This window comes from Eucalyptus grandis, chromosome 5 (genome assembly GCF_016545825.1).
Source record: "Eucalyptus grandis isolate ANBG69807.140 chromosome 5, ASM1654582v1, whole genome shotgun sequence".
NCBI lineage: Eukaryota > Viridiplantae > Streptophyta > Magnoliopsida > Myrtales > Myrtaceae > Eucalyptus > Eucalyptus grandis.
In genome coordinates, this window is record NC_052616.1 from 2,786,045 (window position 1) to 2,808,161 (window position 22,117).

The 22,117-nt window shown below is 42.2% G+C and overlaps 5 protein-coding genes across 7 annotated transcripts; 1 reads left to right on the forward strand and 4 right to left on the reverse strand.

The window, feature by feature from the left end:
• Positions 1–742: 742 nt before the first annotated feature.
• Positions 743–1,946, reverse strand: LOC104443549 (abscisic acid receptor PYR1). The gene has a single exon (XM_018874083.2). It carries the CDS (start codon positions 1,843–1,845, stop codon positions 1,204–1,206), a length of 642 nt encoding a protein of 213 aa, XP_018729628.2. The 5' UTR covers positions 1,846–1,946; the 3' UTR covers positions 743–1,203.
• Positions 1,947–3,934: 1,988 nt separating this feature from the next.
• On the reverse strand, positions 3,935–4,840 carry LOC104443550. The gene is made up of 3 exons (XM_010057019.3): positions 4,673–4,840; positions 4,213–4,383; positions 3,935–4,111 (listed from the first exon to the last, which is right to left on the reverse strand). Exons 1-3 carry the CDS (start codon positions 4,838–4,840, stop codon positions 3,935–3,937), a joined length of 516 nt encoding a protein of 171 aa, XP_010055321.2.
• Positions 4,841–5,841: 1,001 nt separating this feature from the next.
• Positions 5,842–9,468, reverse strand: LOC104443551 (mitochondrial carnitine/acylcarnitine carrier-like protein). 3 transcript variants are annotated; one of them, XM_010057020.3, is made up of 4 exons: positions 9,103–9,468; positions 8,617–8,730; positions 6,882–7,273; positions 5,842–6,537 (listed from the first exon to the last, which is right to left on the reverse strand). In XM_010057020.3, exons 3-4 carry the CDS (start codon positions 7,271–7,273, stop codon positions 6,033–6,035), a joined length of 897 nt encoding a protein of 298 aa, XP_010055322.1. In that variant the 5' UTR covers positions 8,617–8,730; positions 9,103–9,468; the 3' UTR covers positions 5,842–6,032. The 3 variants fall into 3 exon arrangements, with proteins under 3 accessions (XP_010055322.1, XP_018729627.1, XP_010055323.1); XM_018874082.2 differs by having other exon boundaries at positions 8,972–9,106; XM_010057021.3 differs by lacking the exon at positions 9,103–9,468 and adding an exon at positions 8,841–9,093.
• Positions 9,469–10,589: 1,121 nt separating this feature from the next.
• LOC104443552 lies at positions 10,590–12,962 on the reverse strand. Its single transcript, XM_010057022.3, has 2 exons — positions 11,945–12,962; positions 10,590–11,411 (listed from the first exon to the last, which is right to left on the reverse strand). The coding sequence occupies exons 1-2, from the start codon at positions 12,542–12,544 to the stop codon at positions 10,770–10,772; spliced, it is 1,242 nt and encodes a 413-aa protein (XP_010055324.1). The 5' UTR covers positions 12,545–12,962; the 3' UTR covers positions 10,590–10,769.
• A 2,870-nt stretch (positions 12,963–15,832) lies between these two features.
• On the forward strand, positions 15,833–20,767 carry LOC104443553 (flap endonuclease GEN-like 1). The gene is made up of 8 exons (XM_010057024.3): positions 15,833–16,209; positions 16,620–16,796; positions 16,972–17,142; positions 17,658–17,839; positions 18,526–18,772; positions 18,901–19,036; positions 19,272–19,747; positions 20,284–20,767. Exons 1-8 carry the CDS (start codon positions 16,009–16,011, stop codon positions 20,542–20,544), a joined length of 1,851 nt encoding a protein of 616 aa, XP_010055326.2. The 5' UTR covers positions 15,833–16,008; the 3' UTR covers positions 20,545–20,767.
• The last annotated feature ends 1,350 nt before the right edge of the window (positions 20,768–22,117 follow it).

The window sequence follows — 22,117 nt, forward strand, 5'->3', positions numbered from 1 at the left end:
ATAATTTCGTGATGAAAATGGAATGACCCACCAAAAAAAAAAAAAACTTGCGAAAAAAAGGAGGGAAAAATCCATACCCTCTCGGAACTTCCAAATCATGGCGTTGACCGTCCTTATTACAGAACCAAAAACCTAGCGAGAGCATCAATCATTGAGACCGGCTGGCGGTGTTCCATTCATTACTCTCCCTGATTAGCTGATATTTCCAGATACGTTGAAGGGGCATTATCTCTTGGCATGAAAAAGTAGGTCAACCGTGTGCTCGATTCCGCTGGTTGTAATCATGGAGGTCTTTTTGTCAGATTGGGAAATCGAAATTTCTTTCTGCAGACACTCTCATCAGATCTGGTGGCGACGATGAGGTTAGTCCACCGATCTCTCCCCTGAGGAGAGAAAGGTGGAGCACGAGGAATGGGAACGGGTAGGCGGGCGGTAATTAGCCGGGAAAAAAACTAACGACTAACTAATGCCGTCCACACGAGAGATGCGGGCTAAGTACTTAGCGGAGATACGCTCGAAATGGAGCCGAGGTGAAAGGGTTTAAGGACTTAAAGATCTAACTCAAGTCCCGTGCTGTTTATGGAAAGGACAGCTCGTTGGGAAAGAACTATTGCTGAATCTATGCTTCTCAGCCATCGTTCAGCTCGCTCCCAAGAACGAACTGCATGCGCAATCCCAGTTTTCTACTCAGTACGACCGCAACATCCCCCCAGAATCACATTGCCTCATCAAAGACGGAAAAAGCGAAAAATTTTACCTTTTACCGGGCCAAATTTTAATGGACAAGACGACAGTGCCTGCAAAAAATTATAACGTTTCCTTATCCTCCTTTTTCCGTTTTGCCAAATTGGCATTGCAAGTGGCAAAAAAGAGGAGGAAAACATGGAACAGCACCGGCCATTATTAGCAAGAAAACAGACAAAAGGGCAGCAAGAAGAACGGAGAACGAGATCTTCAAGCGGACAGAACACAACAACGGCAAAGATTGCAGCAAGATCAACCGAAAATGCCCTCCACATTTTTCCATTGATTTGTCCAAGCAGTCCCCCGGTTTCCCAAAACCATCCCCAAAAAAAAGAACCATTTTTGGTTTTGTTTTGACTCCAGATAATTCGCAAATCAAGAACCCCTTCGGATTCGTAGAAAGAGGAAATCAAAATGGGAAATTTCAAGTAAGAGAGGAGCAGGAGGAGGGAGTTGGTGCTATTGGCCCTCACCGTCGCGGGCCACCAGCCCTTCGGCGACGGAGGCCAGCTTCTGCAGGTTCAGCTTCACCACGGTGTCGGCGAAGAGGCGGGTGTCCTCCTCGGTGTTCCCCTCCGGCACGTCCACGACGTAGGACTCGAGGACGACGCTCCAGATCCCGCCCTCCTCACGCGCCACCTCGTGCACCGTCGTCACCGACCGGTAGTTCCGCAGCCGGTGCTCCCCGCCGATGATGGTGAACCCCGTGACGAACCGCTCGTCGTCCAGCACGTCCAGCCGCTCCTCGCTGGTGGACGCCGGGAGGCCGGAGATGACGTCGACGTAGCGCGTGGCCCCCGCGGCGAGCTCGAAGCCGGGCCCCACCGCGCAGTTCTTGATGAAGTGCTTGTACACCTGGGGCTTCTCGAAGCGGCGCACCACGGACCAGACGGCGGCGCGTGGGGCCCGCACGCGCTGGCCCAGGAGGGAGGAGCACTTCCCCGGCCCGAGCTCGTAGGTGTGGTGCTCGACCACCGAGGGGACGAGCTCGGCGAACTCGCCGGGGGTCAGCCCCGGCGGCGTCGTCAGGTGGTGGGCCGTCACCGGCGGCGACAGGTCTTCGGGTTCTCCGGCGGATTCCGATCTTTGACTCCTTTCCATCGGAGTGAGTGACGGACGGCGATTCACAGAGAGAGAAAGAGAGAGAGAGAGAGAGGGAGAGATTTAGAAAGAGGTGGGGGGTGAGGAACTAGGAGTTGAAATTTCGGCCGATTTATAGGGGCCATTTCAGTATTATTTAAAAGTTTAGGGTCCTATGTTTTTGGGGGAGGGTTAGATTTTAATTTTTTTTCTTTTTTCTCTTGATCGAGAGGGGTATGGGATATTTTCTAATTTTAGGGCATCTAATAATGAGTTTATTTTATAAGGGGGGGATTTTGGCATCCTATAAAACACACATGCGGCCATATTCGATGGCGTTTCGTGAATGCCAAAATTCATAATCCTAATTCGCTTTCTTATCAGCACCAAATAAATATGTTTAGATGGTATACGAAAGGGACGGTTCATACGAAAGTTAGTCACAGTACAATTTTTTTTTTTGCATACCCAACATAATTAAGAAAGAAAGGAAGAAGCTCTATTGATAGCATCCAAGTTGGAATTGAGGTCCCATCTATGGTGGGTTGTGGCTCCCAAGCTAAGCCCTAACCCTAATTTTGATTGAGAATTTTCTTGATTTTACTAGACAAACGTGAATATTTGTCAATTTAGTAATATAAAAAAATGGATGCTCAGAGAAAAAAATTAGCAATCAAATCGCCGCAAATTAATTGGATTAAACCACTCCACACTCAGAAAGACAATCTGCCACTAGATGGAATTAATTCTTCCAACCTCAAGTGGATACTTACGTTAGGGATCCGTCAAGTTTTTAGCATTTTGCATTTATGTTGTTGACTTTCGTGAGGGGCGGTTGTGAATATTTGTCAATTCGTTAATTTAAAAAAAAATGGATGTTTAGAGAAAAATTAGCGATCAAATCACTGTAAATCAATAGGACGAAATCACCAACGCTCAAAAGGGTAATCTGCCACTAGATGGAATTAATTCTTCCGACCTCAAGTGGACACTCATGTTAGGGATTCATCAAGTTTTCAACGTTCTGCATTCCTACTGTTGACTTTCTGAAATATTTTTTCCATTGAAGTGCTCAAAGACACGAACTCGTATATGTATAAACCATGGCTGTCAAGCACTAACAGATCTTTAATGGAATTAATCCTGAGCATTTTCTCTTACGTACTGTGTGTGAAATGACTTGATGTCACAATCAAAACCAGTAGTCGCTTGGAAGAAAGACCAACTGCAGTACGTGTACATGCCTTTTAACATTCTTTTCTCTACACGCTTTGTGTACATGCGGTGAGAGAGGGAGAGGGAGAGAGAGAGAGAGAGAGAGAGAGTTGTCAACAAGAAAATTGGAGGAGTCCATGTCAATCCACAGCTGCTAAAGTAAGAGAACCGTTTGTTTTTTTCGCTGCTTTTTATGGTACTGAAATCATACTAAGCCTCATGATTTATATTATCTGGATAATCTAAGTACGTGTTCTTATCCACCTTCTTTGGTTGGCCACTTGAACGACCTCATCACAGGCATCACGCAGACACAATAAACCAATCAAGACCGAAACCTCCCTTTTTTTTCTCTTTCCCCATGAAAAAAATTAATGAAAACATCACGAAAGCATTTGATCATCAGCCATGACTTTGTGTCCCTATTTTATGTTTTTCAACATTATCTTCTTCCTCTTCTCTTTGGGTGTCGTGTTCTTGATTCTCGGCCACTCCCTTTTCTTGATTGAGGCACGGACAAAGTAACAAGCAAGAACATACCAGCGAAAGCACAGGCACTGATCTGTCATGACATAGGTTGAGAGCGTCTTTCCTTAAGGAAGGGGTATTTGAAAAGTAGATGAAAACAAAAGAGAAGTTGAGTGTATTATGGGATCAATCACCTTTCTTTTTCTTAATGTTTGAAATATGGCAGCTCATCGATCAACATAGGCTAAAATTGCAGGGCTGAGGTCATAAGTGACTTGAGGTCGAGGTAGCTTCTGATTCATAAAGTTAGTTGACGAACGCATGGGAAGAAAAAGAACTGAAAATAAATTTTGCGGCTCCATTTTCCTAGAGGAAAAGCTTCCTAAAATAACAGAGAACGACACGAATAGGAAACATGACTGGTGCATCAACAACCCAACAAGCTCGGTAGTGGCCAATTGCGAGGCTTGTCCTTTCTTCCGACAAGCTTGGATGTTCTCTTCTTGTTATTGCTAGCAATCTTGCTCTTTCCAAGCTTCAGCTTGCCAGGAGCTGAGTGTTTAATCTTTTGCTGCTGTGGAATGTTATCAGATTTCCCCTCTTCCTGCAATCACATGTGAATTACAACTAACATGAACGGGGAATAATTTATTCACCTAGCAGCCCAAAATCCCGCTTTGATTATATGTGCAAGGACATATTTACCTGGATTTCAGACAAATTTCGATGAAGTTGAGGCAGGTTCGTTTCAGTTTTGCAATTGGAAATGCTGAATAATGTGGAGGATGAGGAACCCGACACTCTTTTGGATTCTTGGCCTGATGATTTTTCCCCGGAAGTCCGTGAGCTGCTGCTCGAATCCATTTCGAGGCATAGCTGAAAAATACATTTTTGTGTGCACAAATATTTAGAGGCATTAAGCAAAGACTGCATTTGAGATCATAGCATGACCGTCTGTTCAAAATTTAAAAAGAGTCCTTCTATCAACGCTTTTCAAGTCAGGTTCTTGGATATGTTGAGGACATTGTTAAAGTAGAACTTTCGTAATGAAATGATTATTTCATTCACAGTTTCAATGAATAATTGTAATCATTTACATGACGTATTATGCACTGTGACAGTGTCTACGTATCCATGGCTATCGTAGTCCTCGCATAAACACTACCTGAAGAAGACGTTGTTCGAGGGTCGCCACCCGATCTATCAGAGACCCTTTGAAGTAACCTTCCCTCACTGCCAAATCCAATGGCAGAATCTCCCCCGCCTCTCCTCTAACTGTACTTCTCTTGCTCCCCCGTTTCGCAGAATCTTGCTTGCTTTCTAAACGTTTCATCTATATACGATCCAATTTCCCAGGAAAGAGAGATCGATGAGATAAAACTCACTTTAGAAAAAGCAAAGTTCAAAGAAACAAAGTAAACAAGAATAAAAAACAAAAGAACAAAGACGGGAGAATGAAAGTGAAACAGTGTTAGACAAAGCAAACGATGTCAGAACTCACGATAAAATCCAAATGATCCAGCCTTGAAACAAGTGGTATGCTAGAGTGAGGTGGCCTTGCAGAATCCATACCTAACAACCCAATTAAAAGTTTTTCTGCTTTGAATACCGAGGAGCCTGAGTCTAGTCAGGATGAGTTGTTTATATATATGTTTCAGCTGAATTAGTTAGAGAGTCAATCGGTTGTTTGTTCGTAATGTTTATCTTGACTATTCAATCGGTGGTTTGTTTCCCCGCGTGGCACAGCATCTGATGAAGCACCAATGATTTGCTGGCGGTAGTAGTTGACTTTGAATGCTTCCAGAGTCACCATTTCCTTTCACTTTGTAACAGAATCACCTTGTATTGATTACGAGAAAACAGCACTCAAATTCTGTCAAAATGATACCATTAGCAAATGGGTATGAGCTAGCAGGTGGAGCTCATTATCAAGGTGCCCAAAGTGATGTAAGTACAGGCAATTCTCAATTTTAGCTATTTTGTGACTTCACTGAAAAGAACCAGAAAACATAAGACCTCGCGAAAGCCAGACGTAGACAGTCGAAATAATTGGAAGCACAACCTTGCCTCTGTATTTTGCATGTACATTGTCGTTCGAATGTACTACTGACTATGAAGTTGGGTAGACGTTTGGGTACCTCTGTCCGGTCAACATTTTTAACCTCAAGGATGTGAAAATTAGGAAGTAGAAGCGATATATGTTAACGTGCCAGCACAGTTAAAGGCCACCGTAAAGCAACCAGAGAGCACCACATTGCCAACCTGAGTCGAAACAACTCCAGAGATGCACAAAAGACACAGGCTGCTATGCAAAAAGAATCATTTTGGAAAGCATTAGAGTTAGCAAATGAAGACCTTGCAATTGCTGCATAAAAATGCCACTACTTTGTCAACGTCAATTGAGTGACAATTACAGGACTTTTGAAGAATCGGGATTCTCAAATTGAGGAAGATCATCATGCAATGGCCCCAGTAAACGGATACAAAAGGAAATCCAACAGAAGCAACAATATGTTTGGCCCATTTCATCCCAAGCTTGATCTCGTCACTTCATAAGCCAAGAAGCATGCGGCATTTGCAGGAACACTTCTCGCCATTGCTGGTCCGAAACCCTTGTACAGTCCTTTGACACCCTCTGAGGCCAGAATCTTATTAAAAGCATTGAGAGAACCCGAATACTTTGGATTTTTGTAGTCATCTACCTGAATCACACTCTTCACTACGTCAGTTGGGTAGACCATTGCCCAGAAGGATGCTCCTGCCAGGCCTCCAGCCACGATTAATGACCCCCGTCCCAATCCAGAAGTATCACCCCCTCCAGCCAGGTACTGCTTGATCCCCTCATAGACGCCAAACATTGCAGCATTTCCTGGTACTTCACGGGCCAGAGTGGGAAACAAGCCCTTGAACAGACCTCGTGTACCACCTTCTGATCTCAGAACGTGCCTTGCCACATCCATTGGCCCTCCATACTTAACTGCCACGGTAGCAGTGGGGCCAGCGCTTGCCAGAGCACTTTGCGCCTGCAACCTGCTCTTGCAATGTTCATAAAACTTTTACCATCCCTTCTTTTAATGGAAAGAGACAGAAACATTGAGCCATTTCAATATTTTCTAAACAGGCGCCTCAAGGCATGTCTTAACCATTGCTAGATATGATGAATTTATCATAAAGCACGGTGCTCTCATGCACTCAATAAGATGACATACAAAGCTGCCTCTTTTTCTACGCATATATATATTGTAACTGAAGAAGCGTCCTTTGAAACTCATTGTAGCATATATTAGGAAAATGTGTTCAGCACTGAAGCTGCGTTCAAAGATTCAAAAAACTGAATCAAGTAGGGAGAAAATGCAAACACCAAAGACACTGACCTGCACTTGATTAATTCGGTAGGGCAAGCAAGGAAGGAAACAGCAACTCCAGCCCCAGCCCCAGCAACAACCTGCTGGTTGATGGTTAAAGGGGCACCAGGTTCAGACCTCAGTAGCGCCTCCATTTGCCCCCTTACAGTGAAGAGGACGGCATTGAAGGCCGCCACTGTGGCAAGTGGGGCCCCCATGCCTTTGTACAAACCCCTTGGCCCTTCGGCAGCCAATGTTTGTCTGACTGCATCCATGGCACCTGAGAACTTGGGAGGTTGGCCGGGGGCTGGAGCTGGCTGACTTTGGAGCTTGACCTTGATGGTATCAAAGGGGTGACCAACAATCAATTGTGCTGCCCCACCAACTGTTCCTGCAGTCAGATCCTTGGCCACATCCCCCATCTGCACATCAAAGAGTTCACCATCAAATTTTGCCCCAGGCATTGGTATTTAAATGAAAAAGACTTGAATGAGGAGATAAGAACATCCATCACAGTGACATGAGTAAAAAGATATTTGTGGACATTATTCAGGCACAGGAGTGCATCTTTGAAAATAAAATAACTGACTCTCTCTCTCTCTCTCTCCTGGTTATTGGCAAATGCAGACTAGCATGGGCCTTCATCAGGAAAAAAATGTCACAAGATTTTGGAAAGATGTAACTGCTAACAGCAGTTCTGTTTCTCTATGAAACTTGTTCTCATAGCATATGATGCATCAAAAACTATACAATTCCAGGAACACCGATCAAAGAATTTTCAAAAAGCATGAGAAAATAGTCAATGCTCATGCTCATTCTTCAGAAGATGCCCAATATTAAAACACTTGGAGTATGATGAATGATGACAGAGGATTGCACTTTAGGACCTCACAAAAGATAATCCTACTAACTAGCTCACAGAGAATATCACCAATACACAAACATTGAGATGGATAAATAATGCAATTTTGAGAATTTATCACTTCCACCATTGTTATGGAATGGCCATTGCCAAAGCAGTAAAACATGAATTTTGCAGACAACACCACGTAACATTTTGCTATCTCATAAGCAGGCTGAAACAGTTGAGACTAGTTTAGCAGGAGCGGCTGAACTCCCCAAAAGGTGAGATTTTCTGGTCATCAAATAAGTTAAGCGACAAAATTGCAAAATAAGCAGACTCTGGATTCACCCACTCTGGGGACAGATTCTTAAGCCCTCGTATTACAGAGGACAATGGAAAAAGTTCGAGCGTTCCAGTCCCTTGATGCCCTTGATGCAAGGATGCTGTTAACATAAAACTCGCTGCAATATTACTTTAGGTGCAGCAAGCTTGCTCACTGACCACTATTGAAAAATACACCCGAACAACAGTGCAAATTCAGTCTGCCTGCCTACATACTAGAATGTTAATACTTATAATGGTATTCTTATGCGCATACTGGACAAGATAATGCACCTACAGAAGTAATGCAGATCGTCCATCATGGATAACTGCAAAAAAGTTTCCCTTGGCCCTGCCAGCAATCCACATGATTATCGGCAATTTCATGAAGTTAATGAAGTCTTGTCATACCGCATTCCAAGCCGATGACTTTAAAAAAAAAAGAAATAAGTTCACAGATAGATGAAACCTTCAGAACGAATGGTTCCTCTTAATATTTTTGCTTGGCATAACAAATCCCTCCATGAATCTCCAGTGGATAAAAATCAGAGCTAGAACAGCAAAGAGAGAAATCAATTCAATAACAGGTGAGGATTTTACCTTTGCGAATCAACTTCGACAAATGCAAGAAAGCAATCAATAGAAGCGTGGAGCTGAATCCAGGCGAAACGAACTTCTACTCAAATTGACGAATCACCAATCAGCCACTCCAATCTGATGAAACAAAAACACAAGAACCATTTACTGATGAAAACCACTACCCTCAAAGCAAAAAGGATCGACAATGTGAAAAAGCAACGAAGATATCAACACGAGACAATTACCAATGACCGATAACATATCACCATTGTTGCATAAAACAACCTCACAAATCAAAATAAAAAAAGAACTGGGAACGGAACAAATCGTGCAATCAGTGAAGAAAGTTCAGGTTTTGAGGGGAACCCAAGATTACAATACGCAAAACGTGAAGTGGGCGGGCGTCAAAAGATGGGAAATTCATAAAATTTGGAGGCAGCAGAATGAATCTGGGGGAGAGGCAGAGCCACGCAAGATAAGCGGAGAAGGGGACAAAACAGTTCTCACCAATTTGGTGGGTGGAGGGAGTGGAGTTCACACAAAGAAACAAATGGTTGAGATGTGACCCGGAGAGGCTAACGCAGGTGAGGATGGCGTTTGACGAAAAGCCGATCGCAAGTTCCTGATCTCTCCCCCTCCGTCACTCACCAACCCTCTCCCCGCCTCTCCCTACCTTCCGTTGCAGCCACAAAGGAATCAGAAAAAGTCCGAATTTTTATAGGACCAGTTGGCAGTTGATGATCACCGTGAAATCGACAGATTCTCGCTGTTTGACATCCTACGGCACGAGTTTTTGCCTAATGGGTCTGTGCTCCTCATGGAAATTTCTCAACATTGGTTTCCTGTAGTGGCATGATAATTAATATCCTTCAAGAACATGTCCAGATTCCTTTTTTCGGGGGATTCCGTGGGTGACTCGTCTAGTTTTGGTAATTTGTCCTTTGACGGAGCCGAAGGGTTAAGGTTGATATCCTGCACAAAATTTGTCTCTGTATATAAGGGGAAATAAAAAAAAAACAGAGCCTCGCATGCTTGGAAATTGCAAAGATTCCAACTTTCATGTACCCTCGTCAGCTACCATTATATATAGTATTATCTCCTGATATTTTTGGCTTTGTCCTCTCAGATCTCATTACGATGCCTGAGGATTAAACTAAGGTAGAAGAAACCCTTTTGCTCTTTTCAGTTGAAGAGGCGGCGGCTTTTCGTGCTTCTGGGAAGTGTGTTGGTGTAAAGGGATTGTCCTCAAATGTGGAATATGACTGTGCGAGCATTGATGCCCTTGTCTGGTCCACGTTGGTAGGAAGAAAATGCAAAACGTCGCACTCCACAAGTGCAGTTGGTAGTGTACACACACGTTACAAATGTTTGATTTTGAATCGCTGGGGATGGCCATGTTTTTATCGAGATTAGCTTGAAGCAAACTCATTTTCATTCGACAACCAACATTTCCCATTGGGTCGTATGGGATATGGGAGGGGCTTGGATAATGGTTCCAGACTTGCCAAGTAAAACACAATTATCTTTTTATATTGACAGGCATAAACAAACGATTTCTTTCTTGAGCTGGGCTCACCTAATTCGATCAAAATTGTCAGTGAATATGAAAGATTCAATATATAATAGCCCGACCAAGCGTGGGCTTGACCGCCAGGCCACGTTGGTGGATCAGTTGAAGCCTGCTCGGACCAGACGAGTTTTCCCTGGAACAGGTTGATGGGCCAACGGACTAAAAGTCCCATCTTTGCTTAATCACAGCCCTCAAGTGCTATCTTGAAATATCTTCATGCATTATAAAAATAAGAGAATGATGATGGAGATGTACTGATAGTAATCCCTAAAATTTGTTTGTTAGTACTGATTGACGGGAATGTTTGAACAAACTCATCATCCAAATCATGATTTAGTAAACGAAAGTTGAATGAAGCGCTTCAATTCTCCTAGTTGTCTTTAAGGACAAAACGATGGTCATTTCTCTAATCTTGACACCAAGAAAAAAGAATGCCTAAAAGTTTTATTTTTACATAATTCTCTAGATTGCTACAGAAGTTATCTTCCTCTTCTAGACATACATTACAGCGGGGAGAACTTTCTAAGCATGAGCTATGCATTACATCTTTCTTCTACATCCCTACATTGCTTTCCCTCTCATCTAACAAGATTTTTCTCTCTGGTCAGTTCAATATGAAATCAGATAGAAGCTCATCCACCAAAATACCCATAATCTTAGCCTCAACTTCCAAAGCGATCTCCTCTTTTTCCTCTTCGAACTTTCTCCACTTCTCTCCTCTGTCCATTTCTCTCAGATAAGAATCTTTCTTGCTATTGATTCCCCATTCGCACTTTGCACTGAGCTCGTTATTCATCCAAGATTTTGCGGTGCTCACCATCATAAGCTCAGAGTCATCGTTTGTAGTGTCGCATCCTGGAGTGGCTAGTTCATTTATGAAGTAGTCCAACAATAGCATATCCACATTGGTCTTCATGCTAAGACCAGAACTTGAAGCTTTGACTTGGTTTAGCAGCATTGTTGCCTTTTGTTCAGTAGGTTCATTTGAGTCTCCCTGTTCTTCTCTGAACTCATCATCCTCTTCTTCATCAGATCGTTCATCAACATCCCCCAATGACGTGGAACTTTGCACATAGGCAACACTTTCGAACTGCCAAGGTTGTCGTAGAAGGAATTGTGCATCCTCTGTCGAAGTATTGTCTCGGCTTTGATCTCGAGACCAGGAAAAGCCTTCATCTTCTCCAAATTCAGCATCAATTACAGAAACAGGACTGTGTTGTTCTTCCTCCTCATAGAATGAGACTCTCTGTGTCAATGCAAGAAACACATACGTAAATAACAGAAACCAGTTTACTCAGGCAAATGTCCAAGTTAAATACAATAACTGGTCAGAACAAAGACAAGGCCAATAATTAATCCTAAAAATAAATAAATGATGAGGCCATTGTTTTTATTATGTTGTAACTTCTGTGTAAAAGGCTTATATTAAGGCAACAATGAAATCTCCTATTTATTGTCCCCCCAGTTGTACTGCCGTAAAGAGGACAAGAATGACCTCTATTTTGTCTCATCTGAATTTTGTAGTAAAGTTAATACAAATATACTATACACGAGACAAGAGTTCCACTCTATTATGGAACAAACTACGCGTTTTAGATTAATTTAACCAAGTACTATTGCGGTACATGCCAAGTCACATCTGTATTTTCTTAATGGGGAACATAGACCCTGAACAGTGAGCGCTGAACAGCAGACAACAACCAGCAGACAACCCCTTATCGAAACTTTATAATATGTAGAGCTAGCATAATATACAAGTGTTTAAATTCAGCAACTGACCTTGCGTTCAACATCACAGAAGCTTCTTGTTTTCGGTCCTGGTAAAGCCTCCACTGTGTATTTACCAACACATGGTTCACTGTATTCCTGAAAATTACCATTCCAGGGCGGTGAAAACTCCAGCGTGAAATCACTTTCACACCAACTTGAGCCATTACTGTTGCTCTCAGTACTACTGCTTGACCCTGTGGTCGTCACTGTCGCCGTAGAAGAGCATTGATGTGGTGGCGAGGAACGGAAATCCGACGGCCAAGATCGCTCTTCGGCCAAGTCCCGGAAGGACGTCCACCGTATGATGTCCTTGATCTTGACTGTCATTTTGGCCTGCTCACCGCCACCTCCATGACCATCATCTTTTCTGCTTTTCTTGGGCAATCTTTGTGCTGACAGCTTTCTTGAGAGGCTCCTTAGGAAGATCATTGAGTAGGGCTTATTCACCGAACTAGTGAAAGGGATGTTTTTGAATGCATTGATCATGGTCTCTAAGGCTGGAATTTTTCTCGATCTGCTTCTGAGAAGTGTTGCTGCTTCAATATTTGAAGAATGAGGTCGAGGATCTTCTCTAAGGAAGTCCTTGAGCAACATCTTCTGCTTCTGCATTCTTGTCAGTAGGCAGGAACTAGTGTTTGGACGTGCAATGCCAAGAAAATTATCAAGAAATTGAACAAAAATCACCGCGAGTGAGCGCTGCAGACACAAGAACAAAGACAAGGGCTCCCAGCAATGCCTTACCAGAGAAAATGGGTAGTAATCCCTTTTCTCCACAGAGCTGGTTTTGGTTTAGGTGGGGGAGTGGGTGAGTGGGAGAGAGTTAAGTTAAGGAGAAGAACTTACAGAACTTATAAAGGGGTTGAAGGAGAGGAGGGGGAGAAGAAGAGAGGATGCTTCCAGGTGGAGATCTCTAGATGAGCACAGCAAGCGAAGTGCAAGCGAAGTGAATGAAAGATTAGAACGCAAGATATGGACAAAACCGGTGTAGAAACCAGGATGCTTCTCCCATCTCTTCTTAAATCACCAAAAACAGAAACAGAAAAAGAAGAAAAATCAACCATAGGACCCTTCCAAATTTTCGTGATAACATAATGAGATTCGGTGGATTTGGACTCGGGAAGCATGTCGTCCAAGGGTTAGACAGCGGACCATATTTTATGTGTCAAAATCAATCAGATTTTTCTGGAGGGGGCGCTAATGAAGGTAGGGCATATGGCATGGGGCGTTATAATTGTACTCGCGAGTTATGTCGCCACATGGAGCCATTCGGAGCGTACCAAACAGGGGAAGGATCTCATGATCTTCATAGATTCATTTGCATCAGCCCTCCCACGTCCAATAATGCGGTGGCGCCAATATAGATCACAAGCCTTCATGGACCACACCTCGTCCGACAGTAAGATTTTGGGACGAGGCAGAGATGCATTCAAGTGATGGGGATTGACAAGCACACGCCCAAGTGACTCGAGATCTTTGTTGGGTAGCTTTGGGTTTAGGAAAATATTGAGCTTGAAATTCTATACAGAGTTCCATAATCTATGATACGGCACTATTGACAAAGTAGACTCGCGCTATCTTTTAATACATTTTGATTGGGAAAATAGTTTAATAGCCCTACAAGCAAGTGAACCAGCGTCACGAGCCCTTGTGAGGGCCTTGAAATTGGCCATAGCCGCTTGAGCCAAGTGCGCACTTGCTTAGGAGTATTTTCGTCTTTCAATATTTTGCATATCTGTTCAATTTATGAATAATGTCATTTCAAGCATTTATAGTATTTGCTCATTATTTGGGAGATCCTTTCAGGGAAAATTCAAATGAGCGGTGGATATAGTTAGGATCAATGATACTTGTCAAGCTCTTTAAATGTTTGAATATTCAAACTCTTTCTTCACATGAGCACTCTCAACAAACATTTATTATCCAGTTGATTTTCACAATCAGGGAGGACATTTTTTTGGTTGATGCGCTTTCTCATATGGCTTATAAACGATCCCGCGATTATGTATGGGCTTTGTAGCCTTGACAATTGAAAGCTTGAATCGGTCATATGTACTACTAGTCATCGGGGATGGTACACTTGACACGGTCCTCGAACAAGGGCCACCGGCCCCACACGGCGACGATAAGATACGCTGTCGCGCAATAAAAGAAAGTTAACACGAGTCCATAGGACACAGGCCGAGTGACTAGTACACTTGGATTAATTAGCTCACCTAAGTTCTGGACAAGCTGGAGAAAAGCTCTTTTTCGGAACCGACACATCATGAACATGACGATCTCAATGTCACGAATCATCTGAGATCCACGCCTTCGACGATTGAGATTCAGCTGGTTCGACGATTGACCTGATCTTGAGTAAGAATTCACCCTCGGACAAGCCACTGAGGACGTCCACGCGGCCACCTGCCATTGGCTAATTACACGTGCAATTAACAAAGGGGGGAGCACGGCAACCGAGTCAAACGAAGGATCCGATGCTGCATATGGATCGCAAAGTGCTGCACAATTGTCGGTTGGCTCACGCCGTGGGCTCTTTCACTGTTCTTGTCGTTTATCGCACTGCAACGCTGGCAAAACGCATCGTGGCCGGGGGTCGACACGCCCCCATGCTTTTCATATTTTCGGTGGACGTACTACGGTTCCCGTTAGGTCCACTTCGCCAATAAAGAGAAAATAAACCTGCCCCCCATAGGATGCCAACGTTTTGTCACGAGATGGATTTATTAATCGAAACTTGAAAAGGGTATCTAGTCAATCGTTCCACGGATGCATCAAATGCCTTACATTGCATTTGCTGATGTTGTCCTTGGCATATGACCTAAGCGTTAGTTTGTCGCATTTTCATATGATTCATGGATCGTGTAGTGTCGTTGATATTACTAGAGGGAGCATGAGTTTAGGAGGAATCGGCTATAGAAACCAATTTGGTTTTAGGTTCCCACAATTATCGGTTCATAAGAAATTGGAATCAGTATTGTGCAGTTTGATTCTTGCCTCCTATGCAAGAACTAGATCGAAAATTGGGAAATCGATAAACCGGAATTGATCTAACCCTAAATGTTAATCAGTAAATAGCGTTTATAAGTTCAAGTATAATGAATATACATGGCAAGGTTTTCTAATAATTTTTTAGTTTAAAATTATTATTAAATGATCAACCATGCTTGTTATTTCTTTTGATTTCAAGTGGTTCGAACTTGGAGAAATTTTTATGGAAGATTGAGGACTTAAGTTTTATAATTTAGGTTTTTATGCTATGTTTGAAATTTTTATTATTTATTTTATCTTATGTGATCATCTTTTATGTATTGTTGTTATTGACAAATGGGGATTTTTTTTTCTGCATTCAATTTGATTTTGCTTAACTAAACATGAAAAAAAAAAAGAGAAGAAAAAAAAATTGGCCAATAATCGATCTATAGGATAGATTCTAGGTTTTAGGTATGCAAGTTAGGCTTTAGATTTCAAAACTAGAGAATTGATTTTAATTGGGTAAGTATTAGGTGAAGTTTGGCCCGACCATGAAACTACTCACCCTTAGATATTACTAATTCATATTTAGTCGTGTATACCAAATCAATTAATGTACAACAACAATCATACATAGAAATAAAAAAACGCAGTTATCTTAAATGATCGATCAAGTGGTTAAGCGTTGATTTGGATGCAACAGATTCCATATTCAAAACGAACAGGAATATGAATCCGACATAGTTCTACTTTAAATCTATCGCACGAAAAATTAGTATACTTCTAAATTATTTTCTAATATTCCGAGAAAGGAAAAAAGGAACGAGGAAGAACGGAGCAGCGTTGGGCCTTCCCAACGGCCCAGGCCCATTGGCAACGCCTCTCTCGCCAGTAACGGCACGGAAACGTCCGACCACCGGCCGTCTCCGTCTCCGTCTCCGTCTCCGACGCCATCTCCACGCCCACGCGCGGCCTCTCCGCCTCCGCTCCTTTGCTTCTCTTCTCGACCCTGCAATGCGAGTTCGCCGCACTAGGCCTCCCGTCTCGCCGCCGCCGCCACCGACCACCTCGTCAAAATCGAAACTTGAGCTCGGCCCGGAGCGATGGGCGTGGGGGGTCACTTCTGGGACCTGCTGAAGCCTCACGCCCGGCGCGAAGGCTTCGACTATCTGAGGAACAAGCGCGTCGCGGTGGACCTGTCGTTCTGGATCGTCCAGCACGAGACCGCGATCAGGAAGAGGTCTTTCGCCCGCAACCCGCACCTGAGGCTCACCTTCTTCCGCACGGTCAATCTCTTTTCCAAGGTGGGTGTCGTTGCAGTTGCAGCATTTTGGGGGCAACTCTGTTCTTGAGGGCAAAGCATGTCTGCCTGCGTTCCATTTTTTGTTGAAAAAAAAAAGACCTTTTGGTTCGTGTATTGTTCTGTACGAAATGGGTTCGACTGGAATGATGAATTTTGTCGGGTCGAGTTTCGTCTGCGCTTTTTCGTTTGCTGGGGTCTGTTTGGTTGCTCGTGAGATGAGGAAATGGATTTAGAATCGAAGTTGTGGTTTCTGCGGAATTTAGGGGTTCTTTTTATAGTTGCAAGCACTGATCACACTTGGTGATATGTGCATTTGCTTCGGACTGAGTTTTTTGTTCTTTGCTTTTCTAATAGTCGAGTATGCATTAGCTTTAATTTGGCATTAATTTGACAAGCTTCAGGCTTGTGTAGTTTGGAGCTTTTCCTACCTTTGTGGTCGATGGCACTCCTTCTCCGCTAAAATCTCAGGCGAGGATCCAGAGGTTCTTCCAAGCTTCTGGGCTTGATTTGTCGAGTTTGCCGGTGCCTGAGGATGGTGTTTTGGTAGAGAGAAACGGGGCGTTTAGGAAATGTGTAAAAGAGTGTGTGGTAAGTTTCAGTTTTGAGTCCTTGACCTGTTACCTCACTGAATTTGTTGCCAAACAGCATTCCTGCCAAATTTGGTTTGCCAGAAGCCTAAGATGACAAATGTTGACACATTATAATGGTTCTTATTTGATGACTGCTGGATTGTTTATCTGTCTTTGTTCTTTTTTTTCTATAGGAACTTCTGGAACTGCTTGGTATGCCTGTGCTAGAAGCAAGAGGTGAGGCTGAGGCACTGTGCGCGCAGTTAAACTATGAGGGCCATGTAGATGCTTGTATTACGGCTGATAGCGATGCATTTCTATTTGGGGCAAGTTGTGTGATTAAATGCATCCATCCTAATTCCAGAGTACGTTGCTGCATGTTTTCTCTTTTCATTAAACTTAATTATCCCTTTACACAATGTTCTTACTGGAGAAATTTGTGCCATGTCATTTTTACCTGGCTAGTTGCAGATTCTTCTAAATAGTTTACTTATGATCTCTCTTATCCATTAAAATTCCAAAAGATCATTTGTATAGTCTAACTTTATGCTGGTTTTCTGATATATTGGATTGAAGAGGCATATAGCTACAGCACACCATGTTGATGAGTTAAGGATAGCTTTAAATTGAGGTGCAAGTTAGATATGTGAATCTAGGAGGTTAATGTAAAGAAATGGGTTAAAGTTTAGGGTGATGTCAGGAAACTTGAATGAGATTTGAAAGCTCATGTACATCTCCAAACAGGGAGAATTTCAGAAAGAGAAGGCCTAATGTGCAAGGATTTTGCTTATTGCTGTTGGGTAACAGTCATTGCCATCTTGAAGGTGCTATTATTGGCTTAGTTGTTTTGAGGGAAATATGAATATCTTGTTGCATGCAGGAACCGTTTGAATGCTATCATTTCTCAGATATTGAAGATGGTCTGGGATTGAGGAGGAATCATTTAATAGCCATCGCTCTACTTGTTGGCAATGATCATGATTTACGGGGGGTACAGGGAATTGGAGTAGATACAGCACTTCGCTTTGTCAAAACTTTTAGTGAAGAAGAGATACTAAACAGGTTTATCCTAGAGGCCTGTCCATGCTTCGTATTATTGTTCTTGAATGTTGTTTGGATGATATTAAAAAATATGTTTGTAAGATGAAGCACTATTGTGACAACCCTGCCCCTCTGCACATGTATATTGATGATCAAACAAAACATATTGTAACAGAAACGCAAATTTGTCAAAGTGGCTGATGTGCCTGGTATATTTTGCATGACTTCATTTCTAAGTTAATGTTGTTTGATTGATCATGAATGAGTGGAAGAAATATAAAAAGACTGAGATACGTGCATAAGAAAAGGATGGAAAAGCTTACCTGAAAAAGTTATAGATAATATAGTTAGAATTAGAGGAGCCTGCATCAAGCATGAGTTTCTTCTTCCTCGTTTGCATTGTTTAGGGTTGATGGTGGGTCTCTGTCTAATTTGAGAAATGGGGGAGCGTGGGATTTGAAATGGATTGCTTTTCTTGGCCATATATCTACTAAATTGTTGAAAACAGGTGTATACTGAGGTGTGGAAAATTTCATTAACTGCATCTTCACAGATTGACTAAAAATGATCTTATAATGCAATCATAGGCAAACACAAGGTGTGGGAAACTTTTGTAACTCTATCTTCATACATGGACAAAAATATGTGTGTATATTGTGGGTGGAGTAATCAATTGATTCACTGACTGAAGGCAATTGTCCTTGCAGTTTAAAGGAAATTGGAAATGGTGAAAAGCTGCTATGTGAAGGGGATGCTGGGTCTGCTGATGATCCACTACATGGTTCAGATAGCATCTCACCAAAGCCAAGACCATCTCACTGCTCTTTCTGTGGGCATCCAGGGAGCAAAAGAGATCACTTCAAGTTCTCTTGTGCTGATTGTATCACTGGTGATGGTCCAGGTTGCCTGAAAAAGCCTTATAAATTTAAATGTGACTGCTCCTCATGTAATATGGTAATAGACATCAATTTCTATATCCACCACGAGTTAAATAGTTTTGAGTTTTGTCCTTAATGAAGTTCATCGTGCACTTCGTGGAATGCTTTGCTGCTATTCTGACATGTGGCAAATGCATTTTGTAGGACAGGAAAAGGAAGGAACAGAAGAAGCATGAAAGTTGGCGAATAAAAGTTTGTGAAAGGATCACGTTGGAGCCAAAATTTCCGAACGATGAGATAATCAAAATGTATTTGTCCAACAATCATGGATACTTTGATGGTAGGTTTGCCAGTGCTTATCTGTAGGACTTAAATGTGTTTTGGATTAAGCTTATATTATGGACTGAACTGTGTTTAGACAAGTAACCAGCTTTGTTAACCAATTTTTGTGGGATGGATGTGTTCAGATGTTGATTTTGCCTGGTAATGGCATTATGGCTTTTATGTTTACTTAATTTTAGACAACTCGGAATGTACTTCTCTTCTACCCTTGAATTCTTTGAGCTTTTTGACAGGAAGCAGTGGACCACATATATCGTGGGATAGGCCACGATCTGAAATGCTGGTTGATTTCTTAGCTTTCCATCAACGCTGGGACCCATCCTTCATACGCCAGAAATTGCTTCCAATGATGTCCACTATTTATCTAAGAGACATGGCCACAAATACAGCAGATGAGTTGCTCTGCGATCAGTATGAGTTTGACTCAGTCCACCGCGTGAAGACGCGATATGGATATCAACTTTTTGTGGTAAAGTGGAAGAAAGCTGCTCATACGACTGGAGGCGCTGTGTGTGAAATCTCTGATGACCTGGCTGGTTCTCGGCAACATGAGGTCATTGATGTTGATGATCAGGATGACATTTTGGAGGAGTCTGAGGTCCCACAAATTCAGGCTGTTGATGGAACTTGGTTTTTGTTGACTGACGAGGACATAGAACTTGTTACGGCTGCTTTTCCAGAAGAAGTTGATAGATTTTTGAAAGAAAAGGTAAGTAATTTGATTTGTTTAGTTTGTCTATTCCTCATCTTAGCTAGAATTAGGTATTTTGCAATATGGTAATTTTACTGTTGAGGATGAGCAATGAGGGATTGAAAAAATGGCTCATACAATCTACAATTTTGAATTGAGGATTAGAGGACAAATGAGATTTTGAACACTAATTCTCTGAACTGATTGATGCGGAGTAAAATGCAATCAATTCATAATAGAAGCATTAACAGGATGCCCTGAAATTCAGAAGCAGTACCAGACCAAGGATTGCATTTATTGGTTTATGACACAAATACGCTCGTTGTAGTCTCATTTAAGGTTGTATTTCTACCACTTGCATAGGTCATTTTGATTGGTCAGTGGTTCGTGACCCTGTGAGTAGCACATGTATTGTTTGTTTTCTTGGTCTGAGCCTCATCAAAGTTTGTTTTTCTGATAATTGGTTTTCGACAGACTCTCGTGCTTTATGTGTCAATGACGATTGGCCATTGAATGGTAGAGTTTCTCATTTTTCTCTTTCATGTGCCATGCAGGAGCTAAAAGAATCGAAAAGAGGAAAGAGCGTAAGCTCGACACCTGAAGGGACAGAATCAGAATTAACAAAGTCAAAAGGCGTCCAGCTGAGTATTACGGAGTTCTATCGCTCCACCAAGGTACTGTACCAGGCGAAACCAGCTGATGACATAGTCAACGATTCCAAGAGTTTCAGGGATGCCTCATCGAAAAAAAGGAGTGCAGGCTCGAGCTCTAAATTTTCCAAATCTGTAAGACGCCGCCTTCTGTTTGATTCATGAATTTGTACAGTCCTTCCAGAGTTTTTGACTCGCAAGAATGCGGACCGTAGCTCGATGGCCTTTTGTAAATAAGTTCAGGTTTTTATTTTTTTCCTGGTCGGAGTAGATAAATAGAGGTCTACCCATTGCTTCTTCAAATTTTGCAGATGAATTCTGTATTTGTCATCTTCCTCTCTTTCTCGCTTTCATTTTCCATTCAATGTTTAACTAAAGCTCCTCTGCATCAGATCCAGTTTCAGGTCTCAGGAATTTAGCATTCTTTGAAAGCGGATAAGTTTATTTCCCATCTAGATCGGCCTTCTACGAATTTAAGGAAACTTAGCTGAACGGTATTTGGTATTCTAGATCTTCTTAAGGGGTTTGACCTGGCCCGACGATGCTCATGCCGGTTGGGGTGAGAAATCTGACCGATTCAACTTGAGAACCGGGCCAAACTGGCCTTCAAACCAACCGAGCAGACTGGTTCTGAGATTGAACCCGTCTTATGCACGTTACTTTTTGGAAGAAAATAGTGAAATGCAATCAGGAATAATGGAACCCACAACCTCCAGGTCGAAGTAGACACACAAGATCACTTATCTAACGAGACTTTGCTATTAACGGGCCAAAAAAATAATATATAATATATTTGTGTGACTTTACAAAATAAACCGGGAACCAGCTGGTTTGGTTCCGACCAATTTGAGTACAACCAGTTCAGTTTTCGATTTCAAGTTCTAGAATTGGGATCTACAAGTGAGTTCCATATTTCGGTTTTGGAACCAATCATTTCTATTCATGGGCCGGTGCCCAAAAATTGTTTTTGGCCCTGAAGTTTAGTCGTGGGTCTGGTAGGTTTACCTAGTTTGATTAGGCCCTAAAGTTGGTGTAAGTCAGGCTTAACTTGTCCATTGATCAAGTCTGGTGAGTAGACGAACCTACGTCCATTGACGCTACTCGCTTCCTCTTTCGCCCTCTTTTTGGGATACAGCATGTGGATAATCTGGCGATTGCTATCTTCCGTTGTGTATGTGAAAGATAAGAGGATGGATGTTGGAAAGCAAACCCTAAGTTTCCCATGCTTATGAAATATTCTCAGAACATAAAGAAGTTTAGCTATGGCTTTTGAATTGTCTCATGTTTCTATTTCGTACGTTATTGAACATGAGGAACAAAACAGTTTCGAATTTGTCTAGCTTAGCCTTATTATAGATTCAGAAATCCAAAGTTGATTATTTCTTTATATAAGCACTTGATGCTTTCTGTTGAATGATTTGCTCTCTTTTATTGCTTGCGGTCTGCACAGACATATCCACTACGTGCAATGACATGATAGATCGAATCTGTCAAAGAGACATTATAGCATTCAAACTTTGTCAATATTTCATATTCAAACTTTGATATTATTAATACACACTGTTAGAATATTTAAATATTAAACTATGCTAATTGTTCTAAAAGCTTGCACTTTTAGACAAAGGCGCAGTTTAATACATAAATATTTTAACACACTTGTAGTTGTATGACACACCTTGTCATGCTCTAGTATAACCAACTATCATCAAACCCATCATACGAGAAACGTAATTGTGTA

Coding starts and splice junctions, on each gene's coding strand:
- LOC104443551 (XM_010057020.3), bottom strand. CDS start 7,273: ATGGGGGATGTGGCCAAGGATCTGACTGCAGGAACAGTTGGTGGGGCA. Junction 6,538..6,881: donor ACCGAATTAATCAAGTGCAG/GTCAGTGTCTTT, acceptor TTGCAAGAGCAG/GTTGCAGGCGCAAAGTGCTC.
- LOC104443550 (XM_010057019.3), bottom strand. CDS start 4,840: ATGAAACGTTTAGAAAGCAAGCAAGATTCTGCGAAACGGGGGAGCAAG. Junction 4,384..4,672: donor TCGAACAACGTCTTCTTCAG/GTAGTGTTTATG, acceptor TGTATTTTTCAG/CTATGCCTCGAAATGGATTC. Junction 4,112..4,212: donor GAAATTTGTCTGAAATCCAG/GTAAATATGTCC, acceptor ATGTGATTGCAG/GAAGAGGGGAAATCTGATAA.
- LOC104443549 (XM_018874083.2), bottom strand. CDS start 1,845: ATGGAAAGGAGTCAAAGATCGGAATCCGCCGGAGAACCCGAAGACCTG.
- LOC104443552 (XM_010057022.3), bottom strand. CDS start 12,544: ATGCAGAAGCAGAAGATGTTGCTCAAGGACTTCCTTAGAGAAGATCCT. Junction 11,412..11,944: donor TCTGTGATGTTGAACGCAAG/GTCAGTTGCTGA, acceptor GCATTGACACAG/AGAGTCTCATTCTATGAGGA.
- LOC104443553 (XM_010057024.3), top strand. CDS start 16,009: ATGGGCGTGGGGGGTCACTTCTGGGACCTGCTGAAGCCTCACGCCCGG. Junction 17,840..18,525: donor GAAGAAGAGATACTAAACAG/GTTTATCCTAGA, acceptor TTGTCCTTGCAG/TTTAAAGGAAATTGGAAATG. Junction 19,037..19,271: donor CAATCATGGATACTTTGATG/GTAGGTTTGCCA, acceptor GCTTTTTGACAG/GAAGCAGTGGACCACATATA.